The sequence below is a fragment of the Bufo gargarizans genome, chromosome 3, assembly GCF_014858855.1.
Source record: "Bufo gargarizans isolate SCDJY-AF-19 chromosome 3, ASM1485885v1, whole genome shotgun sequence".
In the NCBI taxonomy this organism is placed as follows: domain Eukaryota; kingdom Metazoa; phylum Chordata; class Amphibia; order Anura; family Bufonidae; genus Bufo; species Bufo gargarizans.
Genome location: NC_058082.1, coordinates 128,425,661 through 128,446,135, shown reverse-complemented (window position 1 = coordinate 128,446,135; position 20,475 = coordinate 128,425,661). Strand labels below are relative to the sequence as shown.

Here is a 20,475-nt window from a genome sequence, read left to right as displayed (position 1 = left end):
TTATAGTAGCCGAAATAAACTGACATATGATAATCCCTTGGTCTGATATGCTTTGCTGTTATTTCTGAGGATTGAACATACCTGAAGAGCCAGTGACATCACACACAATATTCACTTCATTGATAGGAATGTTCCAATGAGCCATTTCTTCAGTGAAACTCAGTGATCGTGACTCATAACGATCCAATGAATAACCCTGCACATTTATATACACTGGACCCTACAACAAGAGAAATCATCAGCACAAATCATTTACGTATTGATGGGAACCTGTACATTGTGTGCTGCACTCAATGAGGGGAAGCAGAGAGTAGTGACAGACATACTGATTTCAACATCAAGGAATTCTTTCATTGCCGCATTCCAAGAGCTATAACTTTTTTATTTTTCATTCAATGTAGCCGTATAAGAGCTCTTTCACACAAACGTGTCTCATGCAGGAGTTTTTAAAGTCACAATTTTAGGGTACACATAACTTACTGTTTAACTTTTAACAACTCTTTTTTTGGGGGGGGGGGGGGATGGGAAAAACAGCAATACTGCCACTGAGTTTTTACATTATAAATGTAATGGCGTTCATTTTTTGGGCATAAATAACATGACAGCATTATTCTTTGGGTCAATAAGATTACAGCAATACTAAATATATTATATATATATATTTTTTTTACATTTTTGCTTTGCCTCCCAAGACCCATAATATTTTTATATTTTTCGCTCTACAGAGCTGGGTGAGGGATTCATTTTTGCAGTTTTCATACTTGGATGTATCATGCGAGAGCAGAGACCCTGAAATGCACAGAAGACCCATGCAGCACTTAGACTAGACTAGCATAAAAAGCCAGTGGCCTAGCTGAAAGGCCCATTAGTGACTGTAGTAAAAAGGCATATTGGCGGTCACTAAAGGTTAAAAGCGCTGTCTGAGTTCAATAAAACCTCAGACAGCCTGTCCAAATGTGCTCAAATATCAAGAAAAAAAAGAGATACTCATTTTCCCCCTACCTATACTTATGTTGTATATAAATGCTGGACACTTTATTAATCTATTAAGATAATTTTTGATTTAAAGGGAAAATGCATGTAAAATGTATCTTCTAAAAAGTCACAGATATGTAAGACTATAGCAAAATACAGTCTGTTTTATTGTGATCTTTGACCTCGGACCAATATTGCTTTCCAGAATGAGTGGGCTACCATGCTCCCAAGGTCCTTCAAACCTATTAAGCACTACTCAGGGATAGAAATTATTGGAAATCTGACACCACAATCAAATCGGGGATATTTATAGAATTTGCATTGCTGATAGTTTAGGAGATGTTAATTCAGTTGTGCAGGATTTTACAAGTCCTCAGGATAGAGCATCACTATCTGATCAGCGGGGGTCTGACACCCCACACTCCCACTGATCAGCGGTGGTTTCTGCACTGGAAGTCAGAGGCAGAATTACACAGCTCCATCCATCAAAGCGAATACAAACAGCATTGCAGTAACCAGTTGTGTAGTGGATGGAGCTCTGACTCAGGCCAATCAGATAGGTCACCACTTGTATAATCCTGGGCAACTCTTTTTGGCTCCTTGCATTACAAAGTTATTGTCATGATAGACTTTATCCTTTAGAGGCATTTTTATAACTAGACAACTTGTGCTTGCCACTTTTTTCAGCAGCTCATACACATGCATGCACGGCACATGCATTCTGCAGATCAGCACGTCTTGCCTTTGGTTAGATTAGCCTATTGTCTGCAAAATGAACAAGAATAGGACATGTTCTATTTTGTTGCAGGGCCGCAGAACGGACATGGTGTGCTGTCTGCATCTTTTGCAACCCCACTGAAATAAATGGGTCTGCACCAGATCTGCAAAAAATGTGGATCGAATACGGCCCGAAAACATGGTTGTGTTAATGGGGCCTTAAAGTGATGAATATAAGCAACATTTATACAATTGTGAACACTGTGTTACAACGGGATAATTATCTGGTTTGTGCTTCCACAAGGGATCTAATAAAGCTGGAAATTCAATATTTGCTCTTGATAACAGATTTTGATATTTTTATCTGTTCTCTGTACATTTATATAAAGTGGAAAGATTTCCTGTTGCTGACATAAGCCTCAATGGTTCTAATAACAGGAGAAAAACAACTCAATCCGGAGCTCAAGATCACGTCTCTCCGGTTATTTTGTTTTATGAGGGAAACAAATAAGAGTTTAAAAAGCAATATAACCTTTATAGAAAGCTGATGCGTTTCTGTTGGACACAAGAGCTTCCGGCGGGCATTTGCAGCCTGGTTCACGGTCCAATGGCCAACAAAACGAACATCTGGAAGTGGCAATCTGTGGAATACAGAAACACATGAAATAAGTTTAGGGTGGGGAACTCATTATAAAGGGTCTGTCCATGGGCATGGCACTTGCATAAAGACCTTCTGGAATAAGCTAATGTAAAGTAGCTGCATGTATAATGATGCAACAGGGTTGATAACATCGCACACAAAAAGGATCATTTATTATGACACCCCATTACAAACAAGTCGAAAGCCCCCCCGTTTGCAGCTTTTTGAATGCCCGTGCACCTAAATGTAGGCACATGTGGCGTTTCTAGAATTCAAAACTCTGAAAACTCCTTTTTCAGAATTCAAATACTGCCACTGGAGACTGGCAGAGCAGGTTTGGGGCATAAATGAAGATTACAATCTACTCCTGCTATGGAGAGTAGATTTTAATCTAGGCTCAAGGACTGTCAGAGGAAAGGCCTACTTTATGATGAGGCCTGTGTCTCTGGCAGAGCAAAGAATATCAAAGATCAGCATTTTAAATGACCCGAATAAATCTGTTATCTAAGATTTGAAAGTATGCAACCGAGTCATAACTAACAAGTAGAGATGAGCAACTTGTGTTGGGAGATTCTCCAGTCCATACAAAACAATGGCAGAATAGATTTGCTTGTTAGGCTACTTTCACACCTGCGTTCAGGTGTCCGCTCGTGAGCTCCGTTTGAAGGGGCTCACGAGCGGCCCTGAACGCAGCCGTCTGGCCCTAATGCATTCTCAGTGGAGGCGGATCCGCTGAGAATGCATCCGCCTGCCAGCGCTCAGCCTCCGCTCCGCTCAGTGAGCGGACACCTGAACGCTGCAAGCAGCGTTCGGGTGTCCGCCTGGCCGTGCGGAGGCGTGCGGATCCGTCCAGACTTACAATGTAAGTCAATGGGGACGGATCCGCTTGAAGATGACACCATATGGCTCAATCTTCAAGCGGATCCATCCCCCATTGACTTTCAATGTAAAGTCTGAACGGATCCGCTCAGGCTACTTTTACACTTAGAACATTTTTCTAAGTTCTAATGCAGACGGATCCGTTCTGAACGGAGCCACCGTCTGCATTAATATGAGCGGATCCGTTCAGAACGGATCCGATCGAACGCTAGTGTGAAAGTAGCCTTATTCTTTTAAATTTACCAAAAAATAATCTCAATTCTTCCCCCTAAAATGTTCTCATGTAAGGGTAAGACAATAAACACTTATAAAGTAAAAAAATGGCATTGGAGCCGACAATGCCTTGTATTCTAACTTTTGCCCCTGAAAATAAAAAATCCCACTCACCTGTCCACGGTCCCACCACTGCTTTCTGCAGTCAATCACCACTGCAGTCAATCACAGGCCTCATCGGTCACAGCAGCTTGAACGCTAGGTCACATCAACGGTGCCCCCAAAGGTGTCGCTAGCCTTCAAAGTAAACTTTTCTGGAGCCTTTATTATTTTATAATAACGTATATTACGGTATTATTATTAATAAGTTATAACTGTTCCTTGAGGTTCTGTGCAAGCTTGTAATAGTTCTTTTTAATTAGGTTTCCATAGTCTGAAGTCAACAGGAGCAGCGCTGCAGTTATGAGCACTGTCCACTATAAAGTGCTCTGTAGCTCCATAGAACAGCTGATCGGCAGGGATCAGCTAGTGAAGGCCTATTCTAAGGATAGGCCATCAATTAAAAAGTCTGGGACCCTTTACATTTCCTTTTTTTTATGGATTACATAATGGCGCACCTTTAGCTATTTTGGTTGACGAAAGCAACAGAGACATCAGAGAACGGCAGGATAAAGAGAGACATAAAATCATTATTCTAAAGCAGTAATTACAATTAACAAATGTATTAATCTTCAATAACAAAAACAGCTCTAATAAATTAGATTTTCCACTAAACAATATTGATCACATAGAAACTTGCTTTCTTTTCTAGACTACATTAAGATTCTTCAAGGATTTGATGTCCAATAACCATTTCTTCAGGATGATTTATTGTGTTACGGTTTCTTTTATCTCTGTTATTTGCATATGGAAATTGCATGTGAGGACAATAATACAATTTCCTGAGCCTAGTCTCTTACTACACCTTGATGTACAGACTTATTTGATAATAAAAGCGATTACAATATATCCAATAAGCCTAATCATAATGAAAATATCCTTTTGGATTTTGAACTGTGCTTTAAGAAAAACGATGTTCATTACAAGGCTGGCAACAATAGTTCAGATTTACCAATGAATAATTGAAGCGCCTTCCTTCAGATTTTATGTAAAAAGTAATGTCATTTCACGGATGATAATCACAGAGTCAGGTTGCCCTCGACATTTTTTATCCAGCATTGCTGCTAATATTCAACAAACTAACCATGGATGGTTTGAAATAATGGTCGTTTGCTTCCTACGGTTATCCTCCTGTCCTTACCCCTCTATATTCCAGGTTTATAAATATGTTCTCCGGAATACTGAATATTACTTTGAATTTTAACATTGAAAGGTATGACAAGCCATTTGAAAATCGCTGAATTCATTATTTGATGACCTTTCTGGAAGAATACAAGGCAAGAAACACAAGGGAATAACTCATTTTGAATTAACATTTGGAAACGCCAGGCGGCCATTTATGAGTAATACATGCAGCTCAACAACAAAATGGCATTTCTACAACATATTTCACTCACAGATGACATTATATAAAGGCTGAAAGGATCCTAGGAAATGCAGCATACTTCAAAAGCTACAAAAGATATAGATAGGCGGATGGCTAGATAGGCTACTTTCACACTAGCGGCAGGACGGATCCGACAGGCTGTTCACCCTGTCGGATCCGTCCTGCCGCCGGACTGCCGCTCTGTCCCCATTGACTATAATGGGGACGGGGGCGGAGCTTCGGTGCAGCACGGCGAGAGGCCGCCGGACTAAAAGTACTGCATGTCCGACTTTTTATTCCGGCGACCTCTCACCGCGCACTGCCGAAATGGCGGCAGGACGGATCCGACAGGGTGAACAGCCTGTCGGATCCGTCCTGCCGCTAGTGTGAAAGTGCCTATAGATAGAAAGATAGACAAGTTGGATGTTTACTTTGTATCCCCAGTGATAAACAGCCCTTTATATGCCCTATGCATATGTTTTTGTTATCTGGAGCATATATTAACCCTTTCGCTACCGGCGCCGGAGCGATGGGTAAACATGGCGCCTGCAGTGAGTGCCATGGCCGGCGGATCTCCACTGTGTCAAATAGCAGAGACCCGTGGTTAATGACCACGACTGGCAATGATGCCGATCGTGGTTATTAAAGCATTTAGATGCAGTGATCACAGCATCTAAAGGCTCAGAAACCCAGAAGCGCACTTTTGGGATTCTTACTGGCTGGTCCGCCATTTTTTTTTATTGTTTCTCTTGCACAATTTTTTTAATAAAATGTGATCAAAAAGTCACACACGCTCCAAAATGGTATCAATAAAAACGACACATTGTTCCGCAAAACATGTGGCCCCACACAGCTCAGTAGATATAACTATAAAAATGTTATGGGGATCAGAATATGGTGATGTAAAAGGAACACTGTAGGGGTAAAAACGTAAAAAACGATAGAGGATTTTTTTTTTCCCAGTTCCACCCTATTTTAAAAAAAATGTCCTGCTTCCCACTACATTGTATCCTTATTAAATAGTGGCATTAGAAAGTACAACTTGTCCTGCAAAAAATAAGCCCTCATATAGATATATGAACAGAAAAATAAAAAAAGTTATGGCTCAAGGAATATAGGGAAAAAAACTCTGGTATCCTAAGGAGCTGTTCATCTTCTGGCAATTTCCCTCCACCCCCCAAGTGGCCGGACCTGTGGAGGGACGCATACTTTCACTCCCCACTGCTTTGTACCCCCTCTACTGCTGAAGAGCTTGAGTCCCATGCTATTAAAATCTGGTTTGACGTTACTGCAGCCAATGTCTGGGAACCTTGGTGCTACAGTGCTGGGGCGAAGGAGCCAAGACACAGCGGAGGGAAGCAGGTAAGAATGCTTCTCTCAACAGGTAGTGCCATGTGGGGGAATATGACATAAGACCCCCAGAAAATGAAAGCTTTTTTAAGAATAGGATATTTTTGCAGATGGCACAGAACGGACATACGGATGCTGAGAGCACATGGTCTGCGGTCTGCATTTTTTGCAGCCCAATTCAAGTAAATGGGTCTGCAGCTGACAAGCAAAAAAACAGATGCAAATAAGTGACCAAATAACTTGGTCACTAGTGTGAACTAGGACTAACTTACAGGACTGCAGATAGACCAGAGTCGACACCTTTACATAAACTAAGCTGCTCTGTGCCTGCCGCTGTGACCCTGGAGATGCTTCCTACATGACCCAAGGAACCATTTCTTTCCCTCAGACCCCGGCATTTAGAGCTGCTCAGAGCGGCAACATTTTTAAGAATTTATATTAGAAAAGATTAAAGATTAGCAATACAAATTGCAAACTCCAGCACAACCCCGTTAAAATAAGCAAGGCCACTAATACCAGTAGAGACAATCTGGTAAAAATAAGGACTAGAACACATCAGAGGGAGCTACTAAAATAAAATATTCAACTAAGAATATATAGGTTCCTGTGAAAGTAGACAAAAAAAAATGAAAAGTGTACCGATCTTCTCAATTCTGGTTCTGATGTTTTCCAGGTCCCCTGTCAGTCTCCATTTGCTGCACTCTCTCAAGGACATGTGACTACTGTAGCCAATCACTGGCTGCAGCAGTGACCCCCTATAATGGCCACATGTTAGCGTTGAGAGAGAAATGAAAGAGAGACCAGTGAAGGGCTCGGGAATCATTGGCATTAGACTAAGGCCTCTTGCACACGACCGTATGTAGTTTGCTGCATTTTGCTGTCCGCAAAAAAATACGGATGACATCCGTGTGCATTCAATTTTTTGCATAACGGAACATCTGGCCCCTAATAGAACAGTACTATCCCTGTTCGTTATGTGGACAATAGGACATGTTCTGTCTTTAAACGGAACGGAAATACAACGCATACGGAGTACCTTCCATTTGAAAAGAATGGTTCCGTAACGCAAAAAACAGAACGTAAACGGAAAAAAAAAAAAATTTGTGTGCAAGAGGCCTAATGGGGGATCAGTGATTATGACTTCGGAACATTCCGAGTTGTTTTCTAAATATGATGTTCCTGTCTGGACAACCTCCTAAAGTGTAAAAATAAGCAAGACTGTAATTTACCTTCTGTGTGTCCACCTATAATAGTTCTAATGGAGTTCTGCTCATCCATACAGGTTGCTCTAATTGTACATAATCATCTCTATATACAGTATATTTCCTTTCCAAAGTAATGTGTTTGACCCACATAAGCTGCAATCCCTGTAGTCGGCCCCTGCATTCTAAATTTTTAGGTAGCCGACTTTAATCTACCGAGAATTACGTGATCTATTTAATTTTCCAATGCACATTGGGGAGTAGTGGCACAAGCAACAGTTATAGAGTTCTATGTGAAATGATAAACCCCAAACCAGTATTGCTGTAGATGTCAACCATTTTTCAACAAATACCTAAAAGCCAATGATTTAAGAAAAAGCAGGATGGTACTTGGATATAGCCTTGTGACATTTGTTGGCCTCTTGACTAGGCACCACCATAAAGAAAAGTGGTAGGATAATTAAAGCACAGAGGCTGGTTAGAGGCATTGTCGTCCAAAAACGAAACAGCTCTGTCTGGAATGTATTATCAGAAAATGGCCTATTGCTTACATTAGTTTATTTTTTTTTGAATTTTTGGTAAATTTCCCATGTCCCTATCTACACTCCTCAACACTGAAATTGCAACACCAAGGAGGACAACAAATCAAGAAGGTGTTTGCATGACACTGGGCTACAAGCCAGAATTTCAGCTACCAGAGCCCCATTTACCGGAAGCTACTGCTCTTAAAGGTCATCAAGGTGCACAACAAGACAACAATAGAGGTTGAAATGGAGGTCTTTGCTCTGCATTGATGAGGCCAGCTTTAGTCTATTGTGCAATGATAGCTGGACATTGGTCTGGTAACCACGTGGGCAACGCCATGAAGAGGCCTTCACAAGAGAACATCACACTGGTCCTTCTACTGGTATTATGGTGTGGGGTGGCATAAAGTACGGTAGCCAGACCACTCATTTTAGGTACACTAGCAACTCTGTGTTACATTGATTTGTTTGTGGAACCAGGTGTAGAGTCATTTCTCCAAAGTGTCTGCATATTGTTCATGCTACTGTGAGCAGTGTGCGTTGCTAAACATGCTACCATGGCCTGCAGCATCTTCAGAATTGTCCCCCATTAGGCACATCTGGGTTGGCAATTGCAAAGGGAGCTGCCAATGGATCTTGATAATTTGTGTTCCCAAGTACATTCAGCATGGCAGTAGATTCCTTAGACAACCATTAATAACCTCACTGACAGCATGACAAGGCATGTAAGTGTTTGTATTACTGCACCTGGTGCTCATACTCCATACTAAAAAAGATCTTTGGCATATTTTGTTTCCATTTTTATCATTACAATTAGGGATGAGCTCCTGCTCCGTACAGTATTAGAATGTATTGGCTCCGATGAGCCGAAGTTATTGCTCCGCAAAGTCTCGTGAGACTTCGCGTAATAACTTCATAAATTAATTTGTACTGTAAAAAAACATTTCCCGAACTCGGGTTCGGTTCCAAGGAGCTAATCATCGAAGCCAATACATTTTAATACTGTACGGAGTTCCTGCTCAGTACAGTATTAGAACAACGTTTTATGCAAATCGTTTCGGATGTTTCATCCTAAGTCAATTTGCTCATCCCTAATGTCTATCAATCCTGTGATTTCCATAATGCCACAACTTTTCCTTCTTGGTGTTGCAATTTCAATGTTAAGGAGTGGATATTTGACAAGAACTCCAAAAACAAGCAGTTTTCACACTGGCCACTAGACCTAAAATATTTATAACTTCTTGTTTCTTTAAAGCAGTCACATTGGCCAAAGACACAATAGACTGGAGTAGACCTCATTGACTTCTTTGGGAGAGTTTTCCAGGCATGTTCTGAGACCTGTGAAGAGAACAGGAGGAGGGACTACATAAAAGTATGATATTTTAAATAAGGGATACTGTGTTATCTATATGAAGGTGACATAGGTCATTGCAATTCTGCCTGTGATGATAATGCAAAGACTACTGAAGTTAACTATAGAAAACAGGAAGTCTCAACATAATTTTAAGCCTAGTGGCCAGTGGGAAAACTGCAATATTTTAGGTATTTAAAAAAAAAAATACAGATAGAAAAAATCATTTTTTCCATTGGTTTTATTAAAAATATTGAGCCATTCCGTCACAAAGGGTTAACTGTTTGCCTAGCTGTGTGACTGGTACTTTTTACTTTTGACTTTGTGCCGGTCATCTAATAAACCTTATCTCTAGTTTACTAAGAGGTAATAGACAGTTATTTAAAGAGGACCATTCATCACTCCTGACATGCCCGTTTTAATAGCTACATGCGTTTCCCATGTAATAACAATTCCAGAACATCTATCCTTATGTCTGTATGTTGTGCCATTTCTTTATTTCTACTAGAAGTTATGAATGATTTGCTAGCAGTCTGCAGTAAGGGTACAGAGGGGTGGTAACCAGTTGGAAGTGTGTCCCTGCAGAGAGACTCTAACCAGTCAGTGCTGCCATTGTAAGACTGTGCAGGGACACCTAGTCACCACCCCTTTGTATCCTTACTGCAGACTGCAAGCAATTCATTCATAACTTCTAGTAGAAATAATAAAAGAAAATGGCCTAACATAGAGCCATACGAATAGATGCTCTAGAATAGTTATTACACAGAGGATGCATGTAGCTATTAAAAAGGCATGTCAGAAGTGGTTACATGTCGTCTTTAAGACATTCTTATCAGTAAGATAATAACTGAGCTGTAATGAGTGTTTAAATTGTCAGAGAGCAGAGATAAGGAGTCCATCACATTAGCTGACTGACGGAGCAAAGAGAAAATTCTAATTCCTCTATTGGAGCATCTCAGCCTTGTACAGAAAAAAAAAAAAAGGAGTTCCATATTTGTAATAAAGACCAATTGAAAAAAATATTTTTAGCTCAAAATAAGTATAATTTAATAATAAAAAAAATTGCCAACCAAGGGTGTAGCCTTTAAAGTGTAGCAACAATACAACGAAAAAACCATGTAACAGATATTGTATACATAATACCAAGCACCTGACAAAGTATTACAGTGACATGCAACACCAATCACAACATAGCCTGAATAAATGACAAATGTACAGTACAAGACAGACTGTAAAAAAATGATGCCAGAATTACATAAAATGAAGTGAAAATAATAAAGGGGTTGTCTCACGAAGAATATTCAGTTGTTTTCAAACCAGAACCTGGATCTGAATACTTTTGTAATTGCATGTAATTAAAAATTTAGTATAGCCACCGAGCTATTCAATAAAATGTATCTCTCTATCTTTATTTATGGCACCACCTGCTGTTAGTTTTTTTCTGATATCTGTCCATCTCGTTGAGGTGGATGCACATGCTCAGTTTCATCCTTCAAATGCATGAAGCAGTGATAGGGAGAGCTGCAGAAAAAGGACACATCCTCTGAGCTGGCAGCTTGGTATAAATCTAGCAAAGCAGTTGGAGATCTCTGGATCCATATGAGGTACAAGTGGTTCTAGCTTTGTTAGAAAGAGGCTGTCATGTACTACATGATGTCTGATTTATTTATTTTTTGACATTAATCATGGGATAACCCCTTAAATCTTGTTTACTGTCCTGCAAGGCAGAGACACAACCAAAGTCTGACGTGGTAAAGAACAACAATGTACGGAAAGTTTTTATTTCAGTAACTTTTCCTTCAGAAATGAAGAAGCACAAAAGCACACATTAAGAAATGGAACAGCTTTGTTTTATTAGGAATAGTTACTAATATTTACAAAATGGTCAGTAAACTGTCCTTCCGTATTCTTCGTTAATATTTTATATTTCATGACCAGGGACAAAATGTCACAAATAATCAGAGTTTATAAAACATAATTCATTCTTACTCCTTAGCAAGCTGGATGCTGGATGGCTTGGCTCCTATTGGGATCCCATGCTTATGTAAAGAGTTGATCAAGATTTCACGCATTTCTTGGTTGTAGGAATCAAAGTCAAAGACATTGCGGACAACATTTGCCAGCCCCTCATTGGGAAATTTCTGGTTAGAGACAAAAATCAAAACACAATATATGTTAGGAAGTATCTGAAAATATGCTTAATATATACATATCACGCATAGGCTATAGGCTATGAACACTTTTGAGATGGAACAATTATTGTATATATGTTAGTGGTTAACTTGAGTACAAAAAAATATATAAAAAATAGTTGGAAATCTTCATTCCATTACAGACCCTCCACACATATTCAGTAAGCAATCTCATCCTATTTTCAGACATTTCTGAAATGGGCCTGTCACAGGATGCTGCTGCTTTCACTGTCTCGTTGTATCAACGCAGATTCATTCTTAGAATGATCTCTCCTTTTACAGCTCATGAGAACTATGTAATTACAGTGCCCATGTAATCCCTGCTGCCATCTCTAACACCAAGAGAAGGGAGGGGAAGAGCAGTGCTATCAAAAGCAGTGCTGTAACAAATTAATGCCAGATTCAGCAGCACCACCAGCTAGATGAAAGACACTCTGCAGAAGCAAACTTCTGATAAAATAAACAATATTTAGAAAGTTGCTTTATTTTGCATTTAGGAAGTTGCTTTATTTTGCATTTGGAAAGCAGATGAACAATGAAAAGGCAAACAATTTGGGCAAACCATAGTGCGCTATGTGATACAATGAGGAGTACAGTAGCGCAGCATAATTATGCACCAAATCTATGGCAGTTTATTTGCAGTAGAATGGGAGCTGGTAATGCTGTAGATACAGAAGATTTGGCGTTTCTGGGGACCCGAGCAAAGTTACATTTGGGGCCCTAGGCAAAACACTCCGCCCCCCCCCCCCCCCCTCTCTCAGCTAGTCTTGCTGAATAGCTAGCCAGACGGAATGGGGCGGCAGGCCAAGCAGTAGTCTAATGTGCAGCAACTCCTTGGTGTCCTGTCACATCCACCACAAAAAGAAGCCAATTTGGAAATATGTAAGAGACAAGCCCTACTTGCACAGAACATCTTGATGCTGGCTAGAGAGGAGAAGGAGCAACGTGCCACTGACGAGTGACATCAGTAAGGAGCAGCAGTCAGTTGGCGGTGGAGAGTAAGTCATACTCATATGGGCCTACATCATAGTTTTCCACTGTATCTGCATCCTGAAGATGCAGACACAGATGAAAGTTAAACGACTGTCAGGCGCTCAGCTTTTTTCGAGCCCCTGACAAAGTCAAAACAGAATGTTATAAATCTTTTCTAATTTACTGAAAAGGAAAAACTAAAACATAGCATTGACATAAGTATTCAAACTTTTTACTCAGTACTTAATTGCAACACCTTTCGCTGAGCCTCCACAGTATTCTTGAGTATGATGCTCCAAGATTTGCACATCAGGATTTGGCCATCAGTAGATGTCATTTTGTCTCTGATTAAGATATGGAGAAGGAACTTAAGAGGTGAGATGTGGGCCACAGCAGTTTAATTCAGAGGGCTTGGGTGGCCCCATGGGCATCAGCCCACCAGGAAATTTTCCTGTAAGGTCTATAGCCAACCAGCCCGTGGGATTTGGGGATATTCTGCCATTTTTCTCTGCACATACTCAAGCTCTGCCAAGTTGGAAGGGGGCCCTCAGTGAATTTTCAAGTCTTTTGAGAGATGTTTGATTGGGTTCAAATGAGGGCTCCGGCTGGCCACTCAAGGACATTCACAGAGGTTGTTGTCTTAGCTGTGTGACTAGGGTCATTGTCTTTTTGGAAGGTGGACCTTCAGTCCAGTGACATCCAGAGATTTCTGAATCAGGTTTCCATTATGCTGAATATCTCTGTACTTTGCTCCATTCAGCTTTCCCTCAATCCTAACCAGTCTTTCTGTACCAGCCACACAAAAAAAAAAAAACGCCACAGCATGATGCTGCCACCACAGTACTTCATTGTAGGGATGGTATTGGGCAGATGATGAGCAGTGCCCGGTTTCCTCTAGACAAGATGCTTAGAATTGACGCCAGAAAGTTCACTCTTGGTTTCATAAAACCAGAGAATCGTGTTTCTGTGTGAGAATCCTTTAGATGTTTACTAATACTGAGGAGAGGCTTTTTGCTGGTCACTCTGCCATAAAGCCCAGACTGGTGGAGTGCTGCAGTGATGTTTGACCTTCTGGAAGTTTTTCCCCATCTGCACACAGGATCTTTGGAGCTCAGCCAGAGGTTCTTGGTCAACACTCTTACCAAGGCCCTTTCCCCCGATTACTTAGTTTGATCGGGCGTTCAGCTCTAGGAAGAGCTTGTTCCAAAGTTCTTCCATTTAAGTATTATTAATCTTGCAAACTTTCAGTGCAGCAGATCATTTTTATTTTTACACTTCTCCAGATGTGGGCCTTCACATAATTCTGTCGCTGAACTCTACAGGCAGTTCTTTCATCCTCATGGTTTGTTTTTGCCCTGATATGCAGTCAGCTGTGAGACCTTATATAGACAGGGGTATGTCTTTCCAAATCATGTCAAATCAACTGAAATTACCACAAGTGGACTCCAATCAAGGTATAGAAATATTCCAAAGATGATAAAGAGAAATGGGAGGCCCCCAGAGCTAAATTTCATCCGTCATAGCAAAGACAGAGGGTCTAAATATTTATGTGAAATTTTTGTTCGTCCGTATTAACATATTTGCTAATATTTCTAAAATTCTGTTCTGAATTTGTCTTCATGAGGTACTAAGTGTAGATTGATGGGGGAAAATGTGTATATATATATATATATATATATATATATATATACACACACACACATATATATAATTATTATTATTATTTTTATTAGATTTTTTAATACAGGGCCGCAAACAAAATATGAAAAAAGTTAAAGACTTTCTAAACACACTGTTCTTTTCTTTCATTAAAAAAAATACTCAATCATGAATTCACTCTTCAAATGAATTCCGACTTCAAAAAGTCACAAAATAGAATCTGTGCCACTTTTTGAGCTCACTTGCTGAATAAAAAAAAGAAAAAATGTGACACCTCTTTCGTTTGAAATATGGGTGGGCCAGTTGGTGTGGTTAGCTAAATTAACGAGTTCCTCTCCAGATTTATCACTGAGACTTTTTATAAGAGTCGAAAAAAGGCAGCAATCTCATTCCAGTAGGAGGGTAGAGTAGAAAAACTGGAGTTTTACACAAAAGTGTTAGGTTTAAGGATATGACAAATTTATCAAACAATCTGCGACATCTGATAAACATGGCATAAAGTACGCAAACACAGACTCAAGCATAACAGACTTCAAATATCCCCCTAATGATAAATTCCCCAAATGTGTCCACGTAGGTAAAAGCTCATTGATTGAAAGAATTACATTATCGCTGTAGACATTAATCCATAAAAACACCAGTCAGTCAATTTTATTGATGAAAGGTCACATGGCTGTATCTGTCCTTCATTTACATGCTCATGTTTGACTATTTTTAAAGGCAATCAATGTAAGAATTTGCTTTCAGTCAATGCTTCTTAATTGTGGCTTACATAATAGAAACTACCTATAAATGACCCATTTTAGAAACCAGACCACTCAGATTATTAAAAACTGATTTCTGAAACTTTAGGGGTTCAACGGGAATTAAAGGAGAATGGAGGTGAAGTTTAAAGGCTGCTATCCTGCTCAATGGAGACCCCCATACCCTGAGGAAGTTTACGCACGTGAGTGGTCCACCTGGACCTTATCTTATTATACAATCTTATTATATCATCTTACATGCTTACGCCGTTTTTGTTTACTGCTTTTTGTGGCACCCTGTGTAGCCCATATGAATCGTATCACGTAGCATGATGCTTATTCATTAGTTTTTCATTCAGGAATTACTCAGAAGGGTCTCCATTATCAGATAACTATCTTTTTTGGTTGTCTGTTTTTTGTTAATATATTGCCCTTTTTTATCTCCTGATGAACCTTTGATTTATCTATTGGGCGAAATGCGTTGGAATCTAGGGTAAGTTTTCTTTTGTTGTTGTTTATTTTGGTAGGGCTTCTAGGGGCATAGTAGTCCTGGGTACGAGGACAAAGGGCATCCACCATTAGGGTGTGCCTCTGGGCTGAGCCATTATTTAGGGACCCGATAGGGTCAGACTTCCCAATACCAAGTCCTGATTTAGCCACTGGGGTTCCTTGGTTATTTATTATTATGTTAGCAGTGTTACGTTGGGGTTTATATTGTTAGCCAGAACTGGGCTTGTTTTATATAATGTGTATAAAAATGTAGGTCTTAATTGGTCTATGCCTTCTGTGATATGATTTTGATTTTCGCATGACCCACAGTTTTGATTATCTACTCTTATGTTTCTGAAGTTTAAAAATGTCCTTTTTTGTGCAGATTTTCCATTATAATCCATTTTTTCCTGTAGCACAGCAAGGGTTAATGGCAAAACAAACCTCAATATTGATTACCCTGATTCTGCAGTTTACAGAAACACCCCATATATGTGGTTGTAAACTGCTGAATAGACACACTGCAAGATGCAGAAGAGAAGGCGCACAATATTGTTCTTGGAGAGCAAGTTTTGCTAGAATAGTTTTCGGGCACCATATTATATTGGGTGAGATCTTGAGATACCCCAACAGTAGAAATTCCCAAACGGTGACTTAATTTTGGAAACTACACCCCTCAAGGAATTTATTGAGGGGTGCAGTGAGCAATATGACTCGGCAAGCATTTCAAAGAATTTAAAAACACCTGGCTGTGAAGATGAATAAATGAATCTCATTTTTTTCTTTTACAATAAAACATTGCTTTAGCACCAAATGTTTCTTTTTCACAAGGAGTAATAGGAGAAAATGCACCCCACAATTTGTTATGCATTTTCGTGAATACGGCAACACCCCATATGTGGTCATGAACTGCTGTTTGGGGACATGGCAGTATTCAGAAGAGAAGGAGTTGAACCTGGATTTTCTAACATGGAATTTTCTTTAATCTTTTTAAGGGTCATAACTTATTTTTTACTTTTTTGTTGACTGAGCTTTATGAGGGCTTGTTTTTTACAAGACAAGATGTAATTTTTATTGATACATCTTTGGGGTACATATGACTTTTTATGCCATTTTTTGGGAAGGTGATGTGTGCAAAAATTTAAATTCTGTCAGTGTTTTTTTTCTCCGCAGTATATATGATATGATAACTTTGTTCTGTAGGTCGATATGGTTACAGCTATATCAAATTTCTATAGTTTTTTTGTATGTTTTACTACTTTTGCAGCATAAAATAACTTTTTTATTAAAAATAACTTATATTTTGCATAACCATATACTAACATCCATAACATTTTAATTTTTTCACCAATGTAACGGTGTGAGGGCTTGTTTTTAGTGGGACAAGATGTTGTATTTATTGGTACCATTTTGGGGTAAATATGCCATTTTGATTGCTTTTTATGCCTTTTTTTTTTTGAAGATGAGGGGTGCAAAAACAGCAATTCTGTCATTTTTAAAAAAAGTTTATGGCGTTCACCACGTGGGATTAGTAACACGATTTTTTTATAGATCAGGTTGTTACTGACGCAGCGATACCAATTATGTGTAGTTTGTTTATTTTTTTATTTTATCTTTTATCAATTATAAATGAGAGGATATGGGAGAAGGCAATTTATTTTTTATATACATTTTTATTTAATTTTTTTAAATTTGTATTATAAACCTTTTTTTTTAAGTCCCGCTTGGATCTTGAACAGCCATCAGTGGGGCTGATGTTTGTACTATACTCTGCTGAACTCTTCTATGGCAGAGTATAGTACTTGAAAATAGAACAGAAAAAATGGTAGTTAATTCAGACACTTAGGGATCACAGCGTATCCCAAAGGAATGAAAGATCTGGGCGCCGACAAAGGTGGTTCAGGTCGTGGAGAAAAAGAGGGGAAGGCAGCTCAACAAAGTGTTTGTAACTACAGACACTTGAGAAGATAGTGTACAGGAGTGTATAGGGTATTATATCTGAAGTGTTGCACTGAAAGTCAGTCACTTGTGATATAGACCCCAGGGGGGAAAAGGGAAAGAGAGCGCCAATCCCCGTTGAAAGACACAGTCGTTGTAGAAATGTAGAAAGTACCACCCAGCGTGATGGTGATGTGAATGACACTGAGTGCATCATAACAGATAGTAAATACTCAGTAATTTAAAATCAAATAGAAACTGCAGATGTAGAGAAATAAAAGTATTAAAACCATATGAAATACAGGATAAAATCAATGGTAAAGTTAATGGTAAAATTAAATATGTCCCACGGGACAGCAAATCCCGGCCAGGATCGCATGTAGAGTCGTCGTGATGGAAGGCAGCAAAAATCTGGTGCTTCTGATCAATCAGCACTCCGAACCCCACTCCGCCCACCAGGAAAATATCCTTACCAGTATCCTATCTCTGAGTCCTTTCATCAGACCACTAGAAACACCACATCCCAGCACTCCCTCCACGCCACAATCATTGAAAATAACCCACTTTTACACTCCTCTATCAAGCATAAAGAAAAAACAATCAAACGTAGATCGAGAGGATGTAAAGGCGGTCGAAATAAATGCACCACTGAACAAAAAACCCAAACCGAAAAATACAGACTAGTCACAGAACCTAACCCTGATCTGAAAACCTTTGAGAAATGACATGGTATCTTCAACCTTTCTAAATATACATTGAACTGTAAGGTAAAGGTTTATCATTTTGTCCTACAAACAGTCCTGACCTTTTTGAACTGTTTGTAGAGCTAAGTCAGTTCACAAGGAAGCTCACACTACACAGACATTTTTCTATCAAAGATCAAATACAACATGTGAGTAATACTGCAACCTCCTCAGATCTTGCCACTACCTCGCTAACCCCTGTCATCTCACAATTCAATAAACAAGGACCTTCTCCTATTACCACCATTATCCCATCCAATATCAAACCCAAATCCAGCATCTACCCCCTTGTGAGCAGAGGCTCACATGTAGAAACATTCTATAATATGGTTCTAACGGATCTTAGACAAAACCTCTCAAAACCTGGTATATAAGCTCTAAACAAAAAATGGCTACAAAAACATTAACGGAGAATAAAAATATTGTCATTAAAAGTGCGGACAAGGGAGGGGGGATAGTAGTTATGGACAGCAGCTATTACATGTCTGAATCCCTCCGTATACTATCAGATGAGGAATATTATAAACGTCTAGTTGAAGACCCTACATCTACATATAACAAAGAGCTGCACAATCTCATAGACGAAGGTCACTCTCTGGGCATCAGACCCAGCTATGGCGAAATTCAATTTCCTCCCTAAAATTCATAAGTCCCTAGTTAATCCCCCGGGTAGACATATTATTTCGGGTATAGGTTCACTAACCACTAACCTTTCTGAATATATTGACGGTATACTACAGAATTATGTCATCCAGTTGCCATCATATTTAAAAGACATTTCCCATCTATTACACACTCTGAAGGAGGTTCAGAAGACAACTATCAGTGGGTCACCCTAGACGTTGCTGCCTTATACAGCAACATTACACATTCTCTAGGCCTTGAAGCCATCAATGAAGCCCTTACCTCTGATCCCAAAATGGCACTATCACAATGTCAGTTCATACTTAAATCCATCAATTTCATCTTGCAACATAATTACTTTTCCTTTCTAGATAAAATCTACCTCCAGCAAAAAGGTACTACGATGGGGACGAAATTTGCCCCATCGTATGCCAACCTATTTATGGGTCACTTTGAAGAAAAGATTTACAAACGTTATATAGATGACATTAGTTTTTATCCGGGAGGGTAATACAGAAGATCTATGCACTTTAGTGGAAGAATTAAACAAAAATAGTTGGAACCTTTCATTCACAATTGAGCACAGTCCGAGAGAAATAACCTTTCTAGATCCTCACTTGAGTGCAAAAGACAACTGTATCACGACCAAAACACATTTCAAGTAGGTAGACACTAATAGCTATCTGGACTACAAGAGCTGTCATCATCACCGCTGACAAAACAACATTCCATACGGTCAAATGCGCAGAATACATAAGAATTGCTCAGACAAAAAAACACTGCAGGGACAACTTGAGATGACAGGCAAGAGATTTCTGGAAACGGGCTACCCCAAAGGCCTTATTGCAGATTCAAAAAGAAGGACCATCGAGATTAAACAAGACACCGATCCCATAACCAGTATAAATATAAGAAAGAACCCCAAGCAATTTCCCTTGAATTTTATTACCTGATACAATACACAACATCTTGCCGTTAAAAACACTCTTATAAAACACTGGCCGATATTGTTGAAATACCCGATCATTGGACAGAGTATCCCTCAGGCCCCTATACTTACATTTAGAAGAGCCAGAACATTAAAATAAATTTTGGCCTCCTCATGCCCCAAAATCAGCAATACAGAAAAGACAATTAGGATAGAGAGATTTTTGGGAAACACCACCAACCAAACCAAAGTGGGGTCATTTAGATGTGAGAAGGCACGATGCAAATGTTGGTATCCCTCACCAAGCTGGAGGGCACCATCTCCTTGCGACATGAGATGAACTGTGGCACATCATTCGTCATATATTTATTGTATTGCTCTTGCGTCATTTATTATGTGGGTCGCACCACACAACCTTTACGCGAGCGGATGAATAAACACTGGTCTAATATCCATCGCAAAGTGGTTACCCACAGTGTCTCTCGACATTTCTCCATCCACCATGACGGGACACTCAACCTCACTCTGTTACGCCATTGGAGTGGGTCCCCTACTCTTATCAAACTCTCTGCCGCAAGGAGATGTTCTGGATTTTCAAACTGAACACCTTGACCCCTTTTGGACTGAATGAGCCCTTGGAGTACGCTAACTACTAAAGCTCCACTAACTGTACGCTCTGTTATCCACACAACAAAAACAACAAAAAGTAGTAAAAACCAGGAACATAATCTCCGCGAGCTAGGGCCCCAGTATTATAATACTCTCATACTTTTGGTACCAATACGTTCTGTCTGACATCCGGACCCATTAC

At 39.6% G+C, this 20,475-nt stretch overlaps 1 protein-coding gene across 2 annotated transcripts in view; it reads right to left on the bottom strand.

The window, feature by feature from the left end:
- Window positions 1-20,475, bottom strand: part of VWA8 (von Willebrand factor A domain containing 8) — a 429,985-nt gene that overhangs the window by 145,581 nt on the left and 263,929 nt on the right. For both annotated transcript variants that reach the window (XM_044284760.1, XM_044284761.1), the window contains exons 27-29: window positions 11,366-11,517; window positions 2,225-2,333; window positions 82-220 (exon numbers count right to left, since the gene is read on the bottom strand). In XM_044284760.1, the coding sequence (XP_044140695.1) occupies window positions 82-220; window positions 2,225-2,333; window positions 11,366-11,517 (400 nt within the window). The remainder of the gene's footprint in view (window positions 1-81; window positions 221-2,224; window positions 2,334-11,365; window positions 11,518-20,475) is intronic.